The sequence below is a fragment of the Saccoglossus kowalevskii genome, chromosome 12 (genome assembly GCF_978046115.1).
Source record: "Saccoglossus kowalevskii chromosome 12, keSacKowa6.1, whole genome shotgun sequence".
Taxonomy (NCBI): Eukaryota; Metazoa; Hemichordata; class Enteropneusta; family Harrimaniidae; genus Saccoglossus; species Saccoglossus kowalevskii.
Window position 1 is genome coordinate 25,983,651 of NC_140652.1, and position 20,303 is coordinate 26,003,953.

At 34.8% G+C, this 20,303-nt stretch overlaps 2 protein-coding genes across 2 annotated transcripts; both read right to left on the reverse strand.

Annotated features, from left to right (window-relative positions):
* Positions 1–235: 235 nt before the first annotated feature.
* LOC146735667 (melatonin receptor type 1B-B-like) lies at positions 236–1,207 on the reverse strand. The gene has a single exon (XM_085505993.1). It carries the CDS (start codon positions 1,205–1,207, stop codon positions 236–238), a length of 972 nt encoding a protein of 323 aa, XP_085362119.1.
* Positions 1,208–10,201: 8,994 nt separating this feature from the next.
* On the reverse strand, positions 10,202–14,715 carry LOC146735668 (histamine N-methyltransferase-like). Its single transcript, XM_085505994.1, has 2 exons — positions 14,529–14,715; positions 10,202–10,521 (listed from the first exon to the last, which is right to left on the reverse strand). The coding sequence occupies exons 1-2, from the start codon at positions 14,713–14,715 to the stop codon at positions 10,202–10,204; spliced, it is 507 nt and encodes a 168-aa protein (XP_085362120.1).
* Between the last annotated feature and the right edge of the window lie 5,588 nt (positions 14,716–20,303).

Genomic DNA, 20,303 nt, shown 5'->3' on the forward strand with positions numbered 1-20,303 from the left:
ATGGTGACCTTGTAGTTTCCAATATTATCCCTCATTGTTTGTATTATTCAGCGCTATGTATTTCCCACTAAGTTTTGTTGCAACATTCTGCCTTTCTTTAAATATTTGAACCTAATAGACATCATATTCTATTGGCTACAGATCTTGGTCAAAACTTGTGAAAAAAAAAAAATTGTGAAAATTATATAATGTTTTATTTTTATGAAAGGTGGCGAAAGTTAAATTAAAGGGTGATTTAAACATCAGTGCCGGTCATATCGGTAGCAGTAATGTGTCGTATCTGGATCTTTATTTTACAGGTTAAGATTTCCTTGTACGCTTCGCGGATATTCACGTTACACAGACCATATAATATGGGGTTACATACACCGGCAATATGCATGCCAGAGTACCAAAATATCAGCAATGTTGGCGGTGGGATTTGTCCAAGACCAGAATAGATCATTAATATCACACTGAACGGTAAATAACCCATGAGAATCAGCCCGTACACGCCGAAGAAAACAAATAACATACGGATCTCTTGATGGGTGACAATTTTCCCGTTCTGTCCCTGTTGTTGATGTGGCTGTGCATGCGACTGAACACGTGCTCGGCTGCGACGGACATATACAAATATCAACGCGTAACATACACCTACCACGATAGAAGGGATATAATAAAGAAGAGTGCTTGATCCTAGAGCTATTACTGTACGACAGCGAAACGATGATGGCAAATACACGGGAGGTGATCTATAGTACTCATAAACAGTAATAGCTATTGGGAAGCTCCATACAAATACTACAGCCAGCGAAACTGTTATCTTGTTAGTAACTTTGGTGTACATCTTGTTACATACAATATATATGTACCGATTCACAGCGGTGCACGCGCTCAGCCAGAGCGAGGTGCCTAGAAGTTGGATAGTTGCCATTAGATAAAAATCGCAATAGGGTTTCCCCCAATGCCAGCCGCGTTGAAGATGGAGCGCCCCGGAAAGTGGTGTGACAAGGACCGCAGCGATGAGATCAGTGAATGCGAGATTCACAAGAAAACAGTTGGACCAATTACGAAGTTTGCGTTTCAGGATCACGGCAAACACGAACAAAGTGTTTCCGAAAAGTGCAATAATGGTAAAGATCACCTCCAGATAACCAGTGTATCTTGTTACCCAGAGTGGCGGCAGAATTACAGTTTTTATCGTGTCTTCGGTTACGTTGCTCATCGTGATTCCAAGTGAACGAAGCGATGCGATACTATCAGCGCAAATACGGGGAGAATTCTGCTATAAATCCTATTGTGCTATTCTATTTCATTTCATTTCATATATTGAGTCATATCAGGGCTCATGAATAATCATAATGCACTCGATACATATTCATATGATCTAATTGTAATAATTTATTAGTAATGTACAAGGAATAAAGCCAACGTAATATCTAATACTGACTGCAGTTATTAGAATTTCCCCTCCAGATTGAGATTACCTAGTAAACTATCATCGGTACAATGACTTGTGCGTGTTCGTCACAACATTTACATTAATATAATCATAATCATTTCAATTCTCAATGGCATATATGTAATAATATAAAGAATATATTTCACGAGTGAGATTTATTTAATCTGATTCATAAAATCTTGATGCCATCATGATATACACCCGTTTAACATCTATCATCAGAAACGCCATTCCATGTACACCTATTGCAGTCACTGTTTCTTTGTGTGACTAAGGAATATGCCTATTTTCAGAACCTACAGTATTCGTGATTTGGAGAATGCATTGTAGCATGTTTGCTATTAATGACAATCCGCCATCATTAAGCATTACATAGTCAAAGATGCGGAAGATCATTCAGACCGGAACGGCGACATGAGAGATGAAGCGGACAGGGTCCATTTTGGAAAGGTGTCTACGTTATTATGAATCGCCTACCTTAAATTATACTTGTTTCAAAAAATTATATTTTCTGTCTCGCAGCTCGCAACTTTTTACCAACAGCATTATGAGCGGACTCCCTTTCATTTGCATATTTGTAATTCATGTGTTTATAAAAAAAGTCACTCTCTTCTGGATAACCGTTAGACAGGCAATATAAATATATAATATATTTTAAAACGTTTAAATAAAATGCGTCTGGTATTGTACATTAATAGAAGCAAGATATTATGTTTTATAGTAGATTGAAAATGATTTTTTTGTAGCAAACATATTCATTCGACAATATAAGTAATTTCTAGTGCATTACAGTGAGACCATTTCACCCACTAGTGAATTTAGAAGACATGGTTTTGTGTGGGGGTAAAGTCCAGAATATATATTTTGGTCAACGAATAAATAACATTATTTAGTTTTGGACGATTCGCAGTCAATCAGCTCAAAGTTGATTGATTGGGGCGTTTACACTTACATGCAACTAACTTTAACATATATGTTTGTCCCAACCCGAACCGATATAGCTGTGCACGATGAATGCTATTTTCAGTGTGTGATTTGTAAAGAGATATTTATGTTATTCAGTCGCAGTGCATTATTGTGTGCAGTATTTCTGCATACTCGTACATAGAAGACATATAAGTGAAATTGTGTACAAAGCATGTTAAAGCGGGAGGGTCGTCACCTGCGCACGCGCGGGAATTGAGTTCCAAGCGACGATAACAACACACGCTAAAAACGCAAAGGCTCAAGGATAGACGCTTGTTTGTAAACAATGACACGCTATGTCCATCGGACGCATGCGCAGGCGACGACTTCCCCATAACAATAACAAACTTTTGTATATCCCCCCCTCTAAATTTATACTTTTACATACTGTTTATTGTTTATTTGGTGTATTGTACCGTGATGCAATTCCACTCTGTCCAATCGGCTGCTAAGTCAAACTACTTTAAACATTAGTAGAAGACAAAATGATGCACTTCATTATTATACACCTTGCACCGAAAACAAAAGAACTTACCCGTCTGTAATACGTCTTACGGACGTATTTGAAAGCGTCATGACCGCGTTTCCTTTGTTCACTCAAGATGCAGAAGCGTTAACAAAATCCTGTGATCGAAATAGAATTCCGGGTATCCTGGATGGCATCTCTCATTAAATTATGACAATCAGAGAAAAGATGTATAGTAATAAGGTTATCAGGAGAATGCCGCAAAATATGCACTTAGACTGTACGGGAACACATCGAGTTTCGTTACGCGTCTGGCCGCCGTACTGCCTTCGTTCATACATTGCGGTTATTTTATTCTATATATCTTAAAAACTTATCTGCATTCGTTCCAATACGTATCTGCACTTACTCCACCTTCAGAATTTCCCTCATATTGGGTAAACTGCGTCATCGTGTTCGAATACTACAGGGCGTGATGGACATATAGTCGCATCAATAAAGGCATTTGTGGCTTTATGACTCCTTAAATTATTACCACGAGCTGAGAAATAAGATATGGTTTTCACAAGAACACCGCAAAAATATGCACTCAGGCAGTATTGGATCGCATTGCCATTTGCCATGCATTGGTATGTACATTGCTTTCATACACACTTAGCAAAATCCTCGTGATAACGTCATATTACACACTTATAGCAGATAGAGAACAAATCATTGAGAAGCAGATAATGAAGATGGAATTTCGATGCCTTAGGTATTTTTGTCTTCAATTTTTAAAAACATCTTTGAATATGCAAACTAAATCATATTTACAGACAGCGAATAAAAAAATCTGTTCCTTCTCAGAAATTATTTTCAAGTTAGATACACTTATAAAACATTCTAGCGTTGAAAAATTCAGTATTCTTTTCAAAAAGCCACACGCCTTAAGCCAATCAGGACATACAATACCTCCCACAGCACGAATTGGCGATGATTAAAAATATTAGTGAAGTTAGATTCTGTGTGACAGTTTTATACACACACCGTCCACGCTAAATGCCATCGACGTAATCTACTAAGCAACGTAAAATCACGTGAGAATTTCTATGCCACAAAGCACAGCGTGAATAACGCCCACTAAGCTGGGTGTATCTCAATATAATATTGTGCCAAACAAGATTTCAATTACCAAATGAACACAGTCACGTAAACAGTGCGCGGACAACATCAAAATAAGATTGTGACCTAGCTAAAAAAAACTCATCACTAGAAATGGTTATTTTCGTAAATAAAGCAATATTTTAAATTTTAAAATATTAAAAAATCAGTTCTCAAAATACCACTCAACTTTAATGCATATCTATAATATGGCACATAATTCACTCGTTTGATGACGGATTCATACAGATTCAAGATGCCTAACATCCACTACTTAATACTAGTAAATCAACGAAGCCAAAGGTGCAGTGAAAACATTCAAATCGCGACGATGCGCTTTGGTGAAATTAAATAATAAACGACTGAAATGACGGGAAGTCTAATTGCCTAATCTAAGCGAACGCGCTTAAATAGATAATCTACTTAAACACTAATGGCCCCTCTATATTGAATCATGCAGGTACAAACAGAAGGACTCATAAATTGTTTAAGCCTATTAAATTTTCTTTATTTCTAGTCGAGTTAATCCTCCTATCTTGTCTTTTTAAACGTCCTTTGAACCCCATGATCATTTCCGCGCTCGCGTTCACTGTCCTCGTAACCAATAGCGGGCCTTTTTATTTATCGGTTGCTATGCGATGTTTTACGAGAGTAAATTTACTTGCGCGATACGCCTATAAAGAAAGCCATTGTTATGACAAGTTTATTTATGTTTGAATTTTTAAAATCGGCAGATCTATCCTCGTTATTAAGGTGTGAATTAGTAATAGGCATTGAATAATAAAGTCGAAATAACTCGTCTGCAAGGAAAACGCAAATTAGACGCAATTTTCTTTCACGCGAAAATTTCATTGCGTGAAAATTTCCCATTCCACAGTATGTTAATTCGATAACTTGTTGTTTGCTGCTAGATTAACAAGCACACGTTATAATAACTGAGTAAACGGCGGAAAGGACCATGGAGCCTTTGATCTTAAACCAGTTGTGACTCCTTCTGTTTATACCTCCATGATTGAATGAAGAGAGTCTATGAAAATGTTTGAGACAAACAATATTATCGCGTGCAGACCCTTTAGCGAATCCAATATGGCGCTGTGGGGGTTTCATTATTGTTATTATAAATCACCACCAACACTATTAAACAAATTTAGTTGGAGACAATGTTCAGCTAGTCAATACCCCTGAACAAAAAAACAAGCCATTTTCACTGCCAAGTCAGCTGGCTGCACACAACCACCGAATAACTTAACGAACCAACCAACATCGTTCTGTACGCACGTAGTAGTGAGGCTATATGTTCACAGATATGTTACATTGAAAAACATATTTACAATATAGTGTTCATATTAGAGAAAACAGCAAAATGTAAAATGAAGCAGAGCACCATGGGTGTTTTGCAGTTAACTGCCTACAAACTCCAAAATGCCTAGCGGCTAATCCACCCACCATTTAACATAAACTTCTATAATTTATAATACACATATTGCAAAGCAAATACCTTCATTCACAGTTCAATGATTAACTCGCCTTTTTATGCGACTTTTTCTGCTGTTACATATCAACATATCACCTTGTCCGTATATGTATACAATTCTGTTTCAGTTAATGAGCATTTTGAGAGGTTGTACACTAATCGATGATTTACTAGTGAATGACATGCGTGTCCATGGTATTATAATGCTGAACATTGCCTTTACAGTTTGGAGTTTTATTTTATTGAAATGGGCTTACTTTGGAACACAGGTTTACATTATTACTACCTTATACTAAAATATATTTGGATATTTTGAGTACTAACAAATTCTCACTTCTGGTCCGGTTAGAGGTAAAATACACCACGAATTTTCACTTCTGAGATACATTTTTGGTATGTGTTGGTTCTTGGATATCTAAGCTTCGTCGTCCTGTACTTCGTTTAGTAATTCGAACTTCCCAGTTTGCGTAAAAAGGGCGAGTTTCGCGATTTCGACATCGAAAATTCCTTTGCTTCATTATTTGCCGAGGGACGGCCGCTTTGGTATGTACTCTGTAACTTGCAGCACATGAACCTAAAATCCTTAGGTGATCAAATAAAAATGACGTAGTACTAAAGTCCAGAAAGTACGTTCAAGGTCTGCATTTTTTCGTAGTATCAAAAAACGATTTACTTCCTCGCTTATTGTGACACCCTCAAATCAACTGATTTCCATTCCCCTCAAGTGTCAAAATGGTAAGTGCCTCGAAACAGTCTTTTTTGCCTGACGTTTCAGTGGCTGTCACTGTCGAATTCTGATTCTTGCCGATAACATTTTGGTTCAAATTTACTTAGCTATTGCGGAAAACATTCAAGAAATCTTTAATTTCTGTGTCAACTAACATGCCGGGAATTGAATTACATCACGAAAGTTTGTTCCCCAGCTTGTCGTAATAAAACTGAATTCACGTCCTAAATTCATGAAGGTGAATGTCATTTGAGGCCTCACTGATCACTGCCTGTCCCGGAACTATTGGGTTGCTATCAACGAGGAAAAAAGTCCTTCACCCCTTGGTTATTATCACCGTTTTCGTCGCTGGAGGGATTCACGTCCCAAATTGTTGTTCCCGTTCACCTCTAACATGGAGCTAAAAAGTTACCTCCATGTCTCTAATAAACAACCTATCTAACAGCTTGGTTGAATTGATGATAAGCAAACAATCATGGTAGATTGGCCCGACCTTGATCGGAAACGGAAGGGAGATAAGTATGATGAAATTGTTTACGCGTATCTGTTAATCGACTTAATTAGCTGATTACGAGCGAACGGTTGTGTTATGTCTGTCATCGTTTAGGCGAGGTTCTGAACGGAACTCGACTCAGTTATTTAGAACTAATTACGAGATAACCGTCGCTATTCGGACTACTATTTCTGACAGTTAGTATTCGCAGTTATTAATGTAGTGAACGATTAATCAAAATATGTGACGTATTCAGTACTTAGTGTGATTGGCTGTATGATTGAAGGTTATGTCTTAGAGTCTTTTTACTGCTTTGTAATTGGTTAAGGTTTTGAAAATGAATAAAGTTGTTTTAGTTGGTCTTGGCGAGTACACCACGACAAGTCTAGTCCTGGAGAGTCTTGGGGCGAGTCTTGATGCAGTCTTGACGCAGTCTTGGATCAGCCTTGCGATAGTCTTGGGGACTTTTCCCCAGGGCGCTGTGTCTTATGAAGTGCTCCACTGACCGATTAAGACGAGAGTTGAAACGTATTTCTTTGTGTGTATCTTATTTGACTGTAAAGTTTAAATGATTTTCCCGATCCCGCACCTCAAGAGGACGCAATAGAGAGACGAGACGAGATCACCAGAGAGGAGAGAATTTCCCCGTGATATAAGACTCGATTTTCATAGACGCAGGTCGTTTAGATCGGACGGTTACTTTTGTTTCAGGTTCGTTGTTGTTTTGGGTGAATATAAAACATGTTCAAATATAAAACAAGCCCAAAATTGTAGCAATAATGCTCATGTTACTGTACGTTAAAACACACTCTCGAACTTGACAGCATTCACTTACGGACCACTAAGCAAATAGGTGGAAATAACAGTTACATCACTCATGAAGATTGATAATTTGATTGCTGGCCGGGATAGCTGCATTTAGTGTTCATTTCTATGGAATGTAAAATCATATGGATGCTGTGGGCGGCGAAGGCTGACAAATTGTTTTGGTTCTGTGTCCGGCTCTCATGGCACGGGCAACTGATATTAGCTGATATTTTTTTACTATTCTGACGCGTTCTGGGCTGTATATAACAGTTGGACACTGACAAGTAAGTAGGTTGGTACAAGTAAACAGCCCGGGACATAGTCAATATAGAAGTCTGAATCAGTTGTGCCCTGAAAATAGCGTCATCGCACATTATTCCATTAATGAACGAAGTTCACATAACAATCTTATGCTTACAAATCATCCTATTATTATTTACAAGGTTATAAAACCGGGCCCCGTATACGAATTTCGCAAAACAAATTCAGTCTTTAGAAGTCACTTTATTTTATTACTAGGGCATATTCTGCTGTTACATTTATTATTTCCAACCATTTTCGATAGTATTTTTTAGAATGATGGCAGCATTTACAGTTAATTCAAAGTTCAAAGTTACGTTGGGATTACGTTGATACAGTGTAACAATGTCGGCGCCTGTGATCTCTAGCCAGTGCGCAACGTAGCCAAAATAAAAAAGCATGGTCATTTGAACACTGATATTACAAGACTGGTAGGAGGTAATAAATTTGGGACTAATGTATTCAAAAATAAGTTTTTGGCAGTGATGAATATGAACAAATCATAGAGGAGTTAAAAGCCGTTGCTGGTGAAGTGAAAAGTTACTGCAACCTTGAGGTCAATTTTCTCGGTAATGAAAATATATATAAAAAAAACTGTAAATGTTTGCCCACACTCAAGCTGAGTAGAATGAGCTATGTCTGAGGTGTTTTATCCAAAATTTGTAGGAGGAGATACATTTGGCGCGAAGCTATTCAAAAACCATTTTTTTGGCTGTTGCTATGGCAATGGTGGGCCACGATTTTTTTTCAGATTTTTCCTAATAACTACGGTGAAGGTGTGACATACCTGCCACGTTTGAGCGAAATCGGCCAAGCCAAACAAATCACAGAAGAATTAATACGTTAAAACTGTGGATATCACACACACACACACACAAAAGGGCAATTTTACGGGCAATCCTAGCGGAGCGGATCGCCAATATGTTATTTAGAGTACTAACAAATTCCCACTTCCAGCCCGATTAGAATTAAAATACACCAAGAATATTCATCTTTGAGATTTTTGCTATGTGTTGGTTCTTGGATATTTCAGCTTCGTCGTCCTGTACTTCATTTAGCAATTCGAACTTCCCAGATTGTGTCAAATCGGATAGTTTCTTGATTTCGATATCGAAACCGCCTTGGCTTAATTATTTGCTGGGGGATGGCCGCTTAGGTACTTGTTCTGCAGCGCATGAACCTAAACATGCTAGGTAATCAAATTCACGGTGAGTTGATAATCCCTAATATTGCTAAATCGCCAGTTGTGAACTTTATCAGGATTCTCGTATTCTCGTTACACATCATTCTAGCAAGGAAAATATTGATTACTTTTGTGCAGGTTATATAATAAAATATGAAATAATTAATATTTCATTTTTGTTAGTATATCTTTATTTATTAAAATATGTACACATTATATCTACTTGGGGTGGGTATTGCCAAGCAAGTTTATAAAATTATAAACAAATATTTTCGTAAATAACACTGACCGCGAAATACACCTTTGAGAAGTATTACTGATGGAATACTTTATATTGCAATTTCTTTCAATTTGAATTAGTTGTATTACAATGCATTAGTAATAATGTAAATATATACATTCCTTTATTTCATTGTTGAGACTGAGTTATACAGTTTGTTACGTACTACAATTTATCTATATTGGGAAACGGTTATGGGGATTATTAATTTCAATATTCAACTATCCTTTGCAACACCAATAAGATCATAATGGTAATGTTTATTGGTCTTTGAAACTAGAGGCATTATCAGAGCATGGGTCTTATTATGGAACTCCTGCCAGGATGGTATTCCCAGAATAGTGCCAGTTGTTGAAGAAACATAAAACTTTAATTCTCAACAAAAATGAAAGGACCAGTTACTGAGACAAAGCCCTACTCCCCGAGAAACCCACCAGATACGAAACCCAATTACCGCGAAGCTACTAGTCGTATAATAATGTGAATCTGTGACATCTGATTATGATTACGCACACCATGTCAGCGCGTAGTCTTTTATTCTCTATGGTGGTACCGGTTTCTGTGCGATGTTCTATTCTATGCATGCTTAGTTTGTATTTTAAATAGGTGTAGGATCATATACGATTATGTTATCTAGTTCATCCACTTACCCTGTAATATATAACGTTCGGTATGGTTCATGTGTACTCTGCTGTATTAATAATTTGTATTTAGTTAGTTAGTTAGCCTGAAATATGATTTCTTAATCTGCTCTCAGGAAATTATTCCTTTATTTTTTCGACTGTGAGCATATGACCGTGAATTGAGGCCATACATTCTGAATTGCGGGTACCAACATTCGACCTAGTTGATAGAACTGAGTACATACAACCAAAATAAGAAATGAAATTGTATATATTCGGCAGTTTTAGTTTTCAAAACTTAAGCAAGCCGCATAAGAATCACACCATCTGATCGTACCATGTCATACAAACAACTTAATCCATTTTCAGCGTCATAGAAATAATAAACTGAATGACAGGCAAGTATGACGTCACATTTACCAGATGTACAACCTTCTTCAAGATACTTATTTATTTCTTGTGCGTGGAAATCGAATTTCACTCCATTCCACTTATCTTTGTGACACTCAATTAGGCTCTTAAACTCATCTATTTGACCAGTTGCTGGATCTACCACGGTATAATGTATTGCAGTATTTTTATCCACCAAGGCATTAATGAAGTGAAGATCAACGTCACCTGCAGGTATAATGACATTATATTAGGTATCAGCAAATGTGGAAATAATCCATTGCCAGATCCAATAGAAAGAGTATATATTTTGTTGGATGATACAAGCTGTCTGGCATCGTCTTTGTAACGAAGCTCTCTGATGTTGATCACCTCATGTATCTGCCATTTTCATGTTCAGATACCATTTTTTCACTGTAAGTACATCGTGCGTTTAAATTATCTAGAATTGAGAAAAAGTATATTTGGAGAAAGAGGTGTAGATGAGGGCGCTATAGACACACCAAGCAAAAAAAAAAGAAAAAAGATGTGTAGCGTTATACGATGCAAAAACAAAAACAAAAACAAAAAACGAACGAACAAACAAATACCTGCTAAATGGGCATAATCACACGTTTCAAGATGTCGTGCCATTAATTTTAATAGAGCAATAAATTCACATCATTTGCCACGGTGATCGTAATAAGTCTTCATTGCATTTATTTCGCGGCGAACCGCATAGTCAGCGATTGTATTAATAACTGTATCGTTACAGTTAGGACAGACTAGTAAATTCTGACAACACGTTGCACACATACGATGACTGCAATTTGCCTGTTCGGCTAATTTCAATACTTTATTACATACTGGACATATGTAAACGTCGTTCACATAACTCAAGCTCATATCCACACACGACTGACAGCATCCTTGGACGAATATAAACAGCTGAACCGATTGCTCACACGAATGTTAATACACTTCCAGCCGTCATCATGAAGCGAGTAATTGAAAATATTGACAGACTCGCATTTGGACCCTTAAAGCAACAAATTTTGAAAACATGTATGGACGAAAGTATTCATTGCCCGGATGTCTGCACGGACGACTATAATATCAGCTATGGATTGACTAAATTATTTTATCATGCCGACAATCCGCGACATTCCGTCGTACCGTACGACAGTTTGTTATGTAAAACACCTTAAACTTTGTATTGGTTAGTTTTGAGATCCTAGTTATCTATATTTTTAATAAAATTACTGTTTTCATATTGTAATCTTTGGCTGGTTAACGAAAAATATAAACGGAAACGAAAAAAATAATTTTTGTAGGTTTACAGTATACCAGTGTTGTATCACATCGCAAATATTATTCTCAAGATTATAGTCTACATATGATATTGCAAAGTCATAGTAACAGCCTCTCTCAACCTAATACACACGATGTGAATCGTACATACCTAGATGCATACCTTGATCGGATTTAAAGAATTAAATTAAATAATTTAAAAGGTGTCCAATTTATGTTTTACATTCAAGAGTATGCTGGAATTTGCGCATGCACTGTAACAGTGTAATATGCAATAAGAGCGCGTGACATACGTCTAGTAAGGATTAATGATATTACCAAGGCGATTCACTACATGTAACAGTATTTTACACACATCTGAAGTTAGACTAATATTTATATACCTTGTATTTGAGTCTAACACTAAGCCTAACGCCTAATTCAGTACATCATTACAGTATTCCAGACAATTAGGTCAATTTGAAGAACAATATTTAATAAAACAAGGCGGTTTAAACATGGAAACGTAAATAGATTCAAAGGAATGTTGTACAAGTTACGTGTTTCTCCTCTCGGATAAGGTATATTAGCTAATGTATGAGAAGTGTGCGCAAACAGTTGGACAAGATTTTTGAATATTTCTAATAAAGGGTAGTCATAAAGGTCTATTTTGCATAACCAATGTCAATAAAACAAAAGAGTCAGCAGATTGATGTTATGTAAACAGTCATATTTACATGTGTACACATGTTTTTGTTTAATTATCCCATTAATTATGCGAATTGATAAATAAGGCCATCAAACAATAACATTTTGTTACTTTAAAGTGATATGCTCACGTGTTCTTTATGAAATACTATAATTTCACAATGAAGCGAGTATGTAGATTCGGAAAAATATTAAAAGTAAATTGCGATAAAAAATGTCTTTTGAGTCTCGTCCAATTTGGGATTTGAATATTATTGAGAGGACAATAATGCCTTTATAGCCTAACAAACAAACCAAAAAGTCAACTATTTTATTGTGTATTGGTGAAATTGTTGGACCGCATCACTATATGTGGCAAATAAAACAATAATTATCAACATTTCAGCCAATATATTATAAATACGGGCTTTCACTGCTTTTGAATAAATATTGCACAACATATTGGTCAATTATGACTTATTGACTTATAAACAAAACAGTACACGTGGAATCACCGATAAAGCACTAATATAAATTGTTTGTGTTGAGCAGAAACCACAACGGAACGCACACTTTTAAGAAAAATTACTACAAATTCTGGAAAATCAATGCTCATGTGCACGAGTACTGTAGTCGCACAAGGACATATATCGCATATTCAAATATATCAAAGCTGTGATGTTTTTTTCCTGTTATACTGTTACGTCTAAGAAAACCCTCTACTTATATAAATAATCTTACTATACATCAATAAATAAACGCTAGAATTTGTAAAATACATGAATATGACAACCGTGACATTTTGGCCGAATAATTAATAACAAGTGCGAATATTGACCTTCAAATTAAATTAAAGAAGATGAATAGATTTCGACATGACTTCACCTAATTCATAATAGCATGGCATATTGATGATAGTAAGTTTAAACTACATATTTGAAATATTGATTTTAAGTAATATTCTCGCAATTTGCCCAAATTCACTTTCTATAATTTTGGTAGTTCGTGTTCCCAGTGAGGCTGTGCTTTTAAACAAATACGCATATTTTTAGTAACACCAGAAATCATAATGATCGTGGTTTAATGAGAAGTTTAGTATTCATTTCTTCCAAATGAGGATGTCTTCTTCAACTACATCAAGCAAGATGTTATCACCTTTTACGTAACAACACTCATTCCTCAACTTCTTCTGGTGGTCGTGATTGACGGCAATTCACAATGTGATTGATCATATCCAACATTAACCACCATCCACTGAATCGTCGTCAAAACACTTTGTAACATTAACCACATCGGTGTCTCGTATCACGTTGATGTTTGCAGCAGGGATATGGAGATTTATAGGGCGTTTAACTCTTCTATTACTATATAATACGTGGACAGTCGCAGGTGTTTCATATGTTTGTGACACGTTACAATTCCCCCGTCTATGTGGAACAATGAATATATATATATAACAATTACGAATGGGTAATTATAAAGTAAAATTTTTAAAAGTTTCCATTTTTGGCAATTATCAACGATGCTCTGCAACAAAATGGTAGTGTACATGACTAATCTAACGTGATTGAACAATATTGACTAATATGCTAATATATCGGTCGATATTAAACAAAATATGGGTATATTCCTTTTGCGCAATAACAAAATAGTGGTCAATATGTCAACACATCTTTTTTACCAATTCAATGCTGCAGTAAACACAAGCATGGAATTTGGAATAATACTAACCAGTCACTATTCTTAAGAGAAGCACACCATCGAGACGAACCATGTCATACAAATAACACAATGTGTTTCCAGCATCACGAACATAATAAAAGGAATGACAGGCATGTATGACGTCATATTTATCAGATGTACCACCTCCTTCAAGATACTCATTTATCCCTTGTACATGGAAACTAAATTTTACTCCACTTCATTTATTTTTGTGAGATTCAATTAACCTCTTAAATTCATCTATTGGCCCCTCAGCTGGATCTACCACGGTATAATGTATTGCAGTATATTTGTCTACCAAGGCATTAATGAAGTGCAGATCAACATCACCTGCAGGTATGAATATATTATGTCATTTTAATCGAAGTATCAATTAACCAAAAGAACAAAACCATGATAATAATATACTTCTCATCAATTCTCAGTTGCGTTGATTTACTCTCTTAACATATTCAAGTATCAGTAAAACATTTGGATACATTAAATGTCTTGAAAATTGTCACTTATTTTTTTTGTGTTGAAGTTATCTAATATATTCCAAGAGTGTGTAAACATACCATTGCCAGCTCCAATAGAAAGAATATATATTTTGTTGGATGATGCAAGCTGTAACTTGTCTATCATTTTTCTTGCATCGTCCTTGTAGCGAAACTCTCTTGATTTCAAACCGTGGTCCATCATAGTTCTAAAAGCCTGGTGATATTCTTGTGGATATTTAGTTAAATCACCTGATGCATCTGCCATTGTATTTAAGGAGTTGGTGTAATTTATTCCGGTCTTTGAAAATCTATAAATAAAAGCATATTAATGGTGACTGTCATAATATTATCCAGAAGATTATATGCAAAAAATATTTATGGCAATCACAGAAAAGGGGTCGAGCACCAAATAGCATGGCCTTTATTGTTCAATAGAATCGATTTGTTTTCCATTCTTGAAAATTATTATTGAAAAAACAGAGATAAATAATGTCTCATTGATATATTTGAAACATTACAGTATTCAATCAAGCCAGTTACCTCGTATACCGTACGCTGGATGTTGTTGGTGTTGAGAGCCCAAAAGTTAACACAGCAGCGACGACTGGCGTTATTTCTCATACTGCATTGTATTACTATAAAAAATATTATTAAACTGTTTCATGACTTTTCGTCGCTATTTTATTTTATAAAAATGTAATGGAGTGTGGGTAAAATTATTGTTGATTAACAATATAGACATGTGTAGCCCCTGATGATGGCGCTTTAATTTTGGACCAGATTACACAATTCGTCAACATATATAGCTTGATAACAGTTTTGTTTTGAGAAGGGTGGCACAAATTGACTTTGCGACCATGGTTGCGATGGTTCAGCTCTTAGGTGTTTCATACTGTATGTTCAGTTAAGGTAGAGATGCAGTTTACCTAACAGGTATTTTAATTAGTTAATTAGAAAACCAAGATGATCTCCCTTGTCCACAAAACTATATATTTTCAGAAAGCTTATCGTATGAATTTTAAAATGTTGTTAGTAGTTTGAAATATGCATAAAAATGTGCGTTTTTGGTCAAAAGTGATTTAAAAAAAATTAGCTTCTAAACCATGCTTCTGTTTCCTGGTACATCTGTGTACTATGAAGAAAGTGCCGTCTTGAAAACTGTTTACCAGTTGTCAATTTTGCAGAGCAGCTCCTCAAATTTCACTACTTCAAGTTTATACATAAATTAACACCCATGCTAGTTTTCTGTACGATTGTTGTAACACTGTTCAACCAGAAACAATGCCCCGACGGCGTTTTGAAGATAAACGCATTTTCAATCATTTGTGAAAATTTCAAAACAAAAGGTCAAAGCGTCTGGGATATGCACTAAAATGAAGCTGAGATAATTGCTAATTTGTATAACAATTCACTCAGTAAGAAGTTTGCTAATGCTCATAATTAAAATGGCTGTAACAGTTCCAAATTTAAATGTATTATCGTTTTGTAAAAAGTTAAATATAGTGCATAATATGGAGATTCCGTCATTTCTTTTTTTCACCATGTTTCTTTTTATTATTTATGTGCAGCCTTGCTAAATCTTGCTAAGCATTCAAAAGAGAAAATGTTTGCACCTGTTATCTATGTTTTAAGTCTTTTGAGTATGTTCCACTATTTACAATTCTACAAAATTTTAACAGTCTATAGCCAAGACTGTTTGGAAAATAGAAAGCAAAAATTTCACTCCCAAGTGCCCATGAACCTGCATCTCTACCTTAAAAGTCTAATTCTAGTTTGAAATAAATCTATCCAAATTACTTAATTTCCCATAAATGTCTGTAGTGTGCTGCTCAAATTTCAATGAATAATTTCAATTAATACACTGGGATATTTCACATAATTGATTCGTTTTTGTTACAATCTGTGTATATATATTTGCACAAATATTTCAAAAACCATTCATTAGATTTCAATATAAATTGATACTTCTGTGGGTAGTCCACAGTCAATTACCTAATTTGCATAATTGATGTAGTTTCGTGATATCTGAACAACCATAGATTTGAATTAATCTTGGTACATTAGCGCTCTGGGATAAATAACAGAATATAAACCCCTTTGCTTTAATAAAGGTTTTCTATATATTCCTAATTTTGTGGATCATATTGCTTCCACATATTAGTTTTGAGGCTTCTCATTTATTTTTACTAATTCTACTTCAGACACACTCATAAAACCTTTTGAAATTATCTTATATATTTCAGTTTCAAGCCATGGCGGAAAAGCCTTATGAAAGAGGAGTGTGTTCTTATGTGATTGATCAACTGGAAGAGGAAAAGGTACCAAACATGATTGAGTTACTCTGTGGTGACAAAGCGTATATAGCCTACTCACCACCCTCAGCTAACAATGAATATTATCCTCAACAGTTCACCTAGAGATCTGTAAAATATATATTTGGTGATTAGTTATGATTTGCACAGTTTCCCTTTTCATGATATGACATATTTGCCTGATAGTTCGATTGTATATTGTATCAACAATTATAGTAGGTATACTTTAGGAAGGGTCATCTTGATTATTGTATTTTTTGTTTTCTGAAACTTGTGATTGGTCTTAAGCAATGAACACATTTATTATAATCTGTTTTTCCCAGATAGATCTAACTGTGATTATCCTCATGGATGATCGGATGCTTTCAATGTACATCACATCATATGGAAACAGACTAGCCACTATGTAGAATGGGATTCAAAGAAGGAAATCAGCCTTACTAGATAAAATCAGGAAAAAATTTCGTTTTCAAAATGCTGGCAAGGTAAATAAAGTGTCCTCAGTGGGGAGTGACAGTGATGAAGAAATATTTAGTGGTCGTGAGCTACGTGTGAGACAGTTTTTTAACAGATTGAAATCAGGATTGAAATCGGCTGGCTGGATTTTGATATTAAGTTAAGTGATTTCGAACAAGTCCGTTCCAAAAAATGAGGAGGAACACGTTGCACACCCGTAAAAAAGTCTTGCAAAAAGGTTTAGTAGATTTAGGAAAGTAATTTTCCCAAATGGCCACTCTCAGAGAGGAAAGATTGAAGAATTTGATTTTTGCATAAAAGATATGGAACAAAATACAGTGGAAAAAAACAAAGGAATGCAAGTTGGAAAACAACGCTAAAACATATACAAATAATTTTTACGCATATTTTATATTTATTATATGATTATGTTATTATTTAAAATACATACATGTTTATCGGAGACTTTCATAATACATTGATGAATGGTTTGCCATCTTAACCGGGCTCCTTACCTGTTATATATGTGTGACGCTAGGATGTTCGTACCAGTTTCAAGTAATCCATCGCGGTGATATCATAACATTATCAAATTCAAGCTGTTTGTTTACATTCAACCTATCTTCACATATTATTATTATGTACCAAACGTTATAGGGTAAGGACAAAACCGTTTTATCGGTAACCATTTTATCAAAAATTCCCGTTTTCCTGGATTATTCCTGACATTATGTGTACAAACATTTACTATATTGTTATTGTGGAATAAACAGCTGAAAATATAATCAACGTAGTCACGGAAAACAGTTACAATGGCTGAGGTCAGACGTTTCATGATAAATACCTCATTACACTAACTATATATAGACTGTGTATAGGTCAGTTGTATCGGTCAGTGACCTAATTTCTATTTTTAATGAAAGTTTGCCTACTGTTTTTGTGATTTATTCTATGTCTGGTCGACAACAAAAAGCCACAGATTGTCATTCCATAATATCAGTCGTCATCACGCTTTTACACAATTTGCGAAATACAAAGATACATACCCTGATCGTTGACAGTGTTTGGTAATGTATGTCAAAGGTGTCCAATTTGTTTTAGGATATCAATGTGGGGGCGTTGCTACATCTGTCCTACCATGCCTGCAATAATATACGAGTAGCGACACAATTTTCAAATAACAGTCCGTTAGTTTCTTGTAATAAAGCCCAGTGGTAAGAGTACTGAGTGGTTTGCTGAAATGGTGTTATGTTTGAATCAATGGGTTGAGCAATAATTGTAGAACTAAATATTCCTTGCAAATAAATCAGCGATGCGAGTATGAACCTCTATTCACATGTAGCTATGAATGTGTTGATATTCATGACATTGTCTCATATTATCCATGTTTACATACGCGAACATAGCAATTAATACACCAAAACCAAACACTGACCAAGGACAATGTGATATTGCTATTGGGGGATAACTTGGTATTCACAAAACCTTAAATAGACCATTAGTGCATGTCAGCCAACCTTCGATTGTTGATCCAAACTAATAATATAATTCACTCTTTCCAGGGCAATGAAAAGCCAAACAATGTACAAACTGCAAAATATACACCAACTACCCAGAAATAAGATAAAACACCATTGGGGAACCACTTTGGAAGCTTACCCGTCGTCTCGTTGTGTGTACCATGGGGCGGGTGTCGGACATTAATCGAAACATAATGCAAATTCCAATTAAACATTGCAATGATATTTATGATGAAATTGTTCAGAGCAATAAACAATCACTGAAAATAACTAGGCACAGTGCCGTACTTGATAAACATTCAAAGTGTCGATGATTTACATCTTGGATATATATTTGGTCTGCCACTGGAGACATTTAGTCTATGACTGGCCATATGTTGTGTAGGAATATAGTTACATTTGCTAAACAAGTCTTCTATTGTCACATAATAACATAATTCTTGTCTTTGTTCTAACATATTAATTTTCGATTTACCATTGTCATATAATAAACAATGCAATGAAACAGCACATATTTAATATTACGATAACATACCAATTATTGTCTTTGTTCTAACATATTAATTAATTTTCCCTTTTACCATTGTCATATAATAAACAATACAATGAAACAGCACAGATTTGATATTACGATAACATACCAATTATTGTCTTTGTTCTAACATATTAATTAATTTTCCCTTTTACCTTTGTCATAGAATAAACAATGCAACGAAACAGCACAAATTTAATATTACGATAACATATAAATTCTTGTCTTTGTTCTAACATATTAATTAATTTTCCCTTTTACCATTGTCATATAATAAACAATACAATGAAACAGCACAAATTTAATATTACGATAACATACAAATTCTTGTCTTTGTTCTAATATATTAATTAATTTTCCATTTTACCAGTCATAGAATAAACAATGCAATGAAACAGCACAGATTTAATATTACGATAACATACAAATTCTTGTCTTTGTTCTAATATATTAATTAATTTTCCATTTTACCATTGTCATCGAATAAACAATACAATGAAACAGCACAGATTTAATATTACGATAACATACAAATTCTTGTCTTTGTTCTAATATATTAATTAATTTTCCATTTTACCATTGTCATATAATAAACAATACAATGAAACAGCACAGATTTAATATTACGATAACATACAAATTCTTGTCTTTGTTCTAATATATTAATTAATTTTCCATTTTATCATTGTCATATAATAAACAATACAATGAAACAGCACAGATTTAATATTACGATAACATATAAATTCTTGTCTTTGTTCTAATATATTAATTAATTTTCCATTTTACCATTGTCATATAATAAACAATACAATCAAACAGCACAGATTTAATATTATGATAACATACAAATTCTTGTCTTTGTTCTAAAATATTAATTTTCCCTTTTACCATTGTCATAGAATAAACAATGCAATGAAACAGCACAGATTTGATATTACGATAACATACAAATTATTGTCTTTGTTCCAATATATTAATTAATTTTCCATTTTACCATTGTCATATAATAAACATTGCAATGAAACGGCAC

Excerpts from the sequence above, each read along its gene's own strand:
- LOC146735667 (XM_085505993.1), bottom strand. The coding sequence starts at position 1,207 with ATGAGCAACGTAACCGAAGACACGATAAAAACTGTAATTCTGCCGCCA.
- LOC146735668 (XM_085505994.1), bottom strand. The coding sequence starts at position 14,715 with ATGGCAGATGCATCAGGTGATTTAACTAAATATCCACAAGAATATCAC. Across the intron at positions 10,522-14,528 it reads TTCTATTGGAGCTGGCAATG|GTGACGTTGATCTTCACTTC; the intron begins GTATGTTTACAC and ends TTATACCTGCAG.